Source organism: Electrophorus electricus, chromosome 7 (assembly GCF_013358815.1).
Source record: "Electrophorus electricus isolate fEleEle1 chromosome 7, fEleEle1.pri, whole genome shotgun sequence".
In the NCBI taxonomy this organism is placed as follows: domain Eukaryota; kingdom Metazoa; phylum Chordata; class Actinopteri; order Gymnotiformes; family Gymnotidae; genus Electrophorus; species Electrophorus electricus.
This window is the reverse complement of record NC_049541.1, coordinates 8,743,958-8,746,992: the sequence shown is the minus strand read 5'-3', so window position 1 is coordinate 8,746,992 and position 3,035 is coordinate 8,743,958. Positions and strand designations below refer to the sequence as shown.

The 3,035-nt window shown below is 43.4% G+C and overlaps 1 protein-coding gene across 4 annotated transcripts in view; it reads right to left on the bottom strand.

Annotated features, from left to right (window-relative positions):
• The window catches only part of myo10 (myosin X), a 40,070-nt gene that overhangs the window by 14,748 nt on the left and 22,287 nt on the right, over nt 1–3,035 (bottom strand). For all 4 annotated transcript variants that reach the window (XM_035527889.1, XM_035527890.1, XM_035527891.1 and 1 more), the window contains exons 11-17: nt 2,835–2,953; nt 2,375–2,521; nt 1,864–1,964; nt 1,218–1,284; nt 988–1,080; nt 585–653; nt 219–301 (exon numbers count right to left, since the gene is read on the bottom strand). In XM_035527889.1, coding sequence (XP_035383782.1) covers nt 219–301; nt 585–653; nt 988–1,080; nt 1,218–1,284; nt 1,864–1,964; nt 2,375–2,521; nt 2,835–2,953 — 679 coding nt within the window. The remainder of the gene's footprint in view (nt 1–218; nt 302–584; nt 654–987; nt 1,081–1,217; nt 1,285–1,863; nt 1,965–2,374; nt 2,522–2,834; nt 2,954–3,035) is intronic.

Below are 3,035 nucleotides of genomic sequence, written 5' to 3'. Positions count from 1 at the left end.
CTAGGGGAATGTGGTGGGGGTGAGACAGAGAATGGTAGTAAATAGCATCTTCCAAAATTGCCACTGGACTCAATGTCTGTTAGCACACAACAACCATGTATCAACTGAAAATCCACCTGCGCGCACGCACGCACACACACACACACACACACACACACACACACACACACACACACACACACACACACACACACACACACACACACACACACACAAACCTGCTCTCCATGAATAAGTTGAGAATGTCATCTCTGAAAGTGTCTCTGTTTTTCTCCAGGATCCCTCTCACATCATACACCACCTACAAAGAGAAAGCATGGTGTTTTTTGTAAGACTAAATGCACAGAATGAAAAGAAAAACATTGACATTAATGTAAAATTACTTTAACCACACTGACACAGAAAATGGGCAGAAAGAGGTAGATCTTTAGAATCTCTGCACACACACACACGGTCACCTGCACACAGACTTAAATCCATGCACATACAGACAACACACTGAAACTACACTTTTACAGGTGGAAACTCTACATCAAACATGTACATATATTTACATAAACATTTTGTGGATTGGCTTATCATACCTCTCCTGCATAATGTTTTACTCCAAAATAGTGCACAGCAACCCGAGGCTTTGTGTAGAAAGGGTTTTTCTGCAGAGACAAAGCCAAACAGAGAGATGGAGATTGGATGAGTGTAACACTGCACTGTTCCACTGCACTGTTCCACTCTGCCCTGCAGTGGCTATGGGTAGTGTTGAAGGATGAGACTTTGCTGCAGTGTGGTTCCCTGATCACATCTTTACCTCTACTACCCCCTGCTGGAATAAATAAATAAAAGCCAATACAATAAATGGAAGAACTAGACTAACTGGTTCCAACATGGTCATCCAAAATGATGACCATTCTTAGAGCTCCTCCTCTCCTATGTGTACACATGGTGTGCTTGTGTGTGTGTGTGTTTGTGTGCGTTTGTGGGGTGATTTACGGAGTGTTGGCTATGGAGTTTCTCCAGCAGTGTAGCATCAGTAGCTTTGGGGAAATGACTCTCCTCATTCACTAGAGCCAACAGGCCAAGTTTCTGAAGCAAAACACAAGCACACATACAAATGAGGGGAGATGCACGTGGCCTTTACACACACAGACAGCCCTCCTAATACAAGTCACATCTGTTAATTTGTGTATGCGTATGTACACTCCGATGTCTCTTTGTGTTACCTTCTCTATAAGATCCAGGCATTCTCCATTATCCATCCAGTCAACATCATCCCAGACTAGTCCTTCCCTATCCACACACACACATACACACACACACACACGCACACACACACACACACACACACACACACACACACACACACACACACACACACACACACACACACACACACACACATCATTTCTTGTCTTGAATGAGTGTGCATTTCATTTTTAAGGTGTAATAAAAACAGGTATAAATATCTCACATCTTAGATGAGTCATCATATGTATATGTGACATTCTAAACACACTGGTCTTAAGCTTGAATTAAAGACAACCACAGAGTGCAATTCCTAGTACTGAATTAGTTTTCAGAGGGCTGATTTTCCTGGTATTTATTAAGCTTTGTCTTGGGCTAGTGTTTGGGTTAGCTTTGGGTTGAGTTTTTTTAAACAACTTTTTTAAACAACTGCTTTAATGCATGGAAAATTGTTTGGCATCTGCTGATTAACATTCATTAGCATATATTTTTGGTGACATCATAAGTGGCCTGTCTAAGCATTGTATCATGACAAAGGTTCTATGGTTGGTGTCCGGTTATCCAGCCTCCTCCACAATGCCTACCTGTGCTCTCCACACACCTGCCTCCTGCCTACAGACCCACCTGTGGTACTCCAGCTGCTCCAGTGAGAAGATGTGCTTATTGAAATACTCCTGAAGCTTCTCATTGGCATAGTTAATGTTGAATTGCTCAAACCGGTTCACCTGACAAGATGGAGACACACAAGATCAGAGTTAAGCACTGTTGGAAGGAGCAGTTCCTTTGTGGGCACATCTCTATCCACACTAAGCCTGCCATGCCAGTGCAAGGAGCCTGAGACTTCAGGATTTGGTGTCTCAGTTATGGAGATGACAGAACCAGTCCAAGGAAGAACATTAAAGATTAAAGCACTTGATTACTGTCCCTGTTCCACCCTACTTGTTGGAGTGAGAAACCCACTCTCTCCGCTATGATCTGATTCCTGGCATGCAAACATACTGAGCCACTACTGTCCCAATTAATTTCATTCTGAGGTCATCTTAAGTATCACCATTATAATCATTTAGGTATGTTATATTAAACATGTTATGACTGGAGCGTTCCTGTCAAATGGAATGCTGACATTGTTTCACACCTCAAAGTTTTCAAAGCCGAAGATGTCCAGGATGCCGATAGACTTAAAGTTGTCATTGCCATGGATGCGCTTGTTGAGCTTGCCGATTATCCAGGTGAAGCACTGAGAGTAAAGGGCCATTGCCATGGAGTCACGTGAGTCTACCGCCTAACACACACACACACACACACACACACACACACACACACACACACACACACACACACACACATACATACAGACACCCCATGTCTTGTTAGCGTAGGCAGGTGGACAGTTGTGGTAGCTATAATGACAAAGCTCTTCTTTGACAGAGAGGCATGTCAAGTCTCAAAATGGCACATATGCATTATAAATTATGGCTCAGACAGCAGAGTATACCACTGCATCAAGAAAGTGGATATGTGAACAGGCCACGTGGCTATTGTGTGTCTATGTATGTGTGTGTGTGTGTGTGTGTGTGTGTGTATGCACACATCACCTGTTCAACAGTAAGCGGGGTGTTGATCTCTTCTCCTCGGAGAATCATTGATCTGTGAGTCAGAACTTCCGCCAACTGAGTACAGTCCAACCCCAGCAGCTCTGCAGCACTGCTAAGAGCTGCACACACAAACACATCATACATACATGCACACAGCACACACAAACACAATGAGATTATTACAGTTGTCACAGAGGCCAA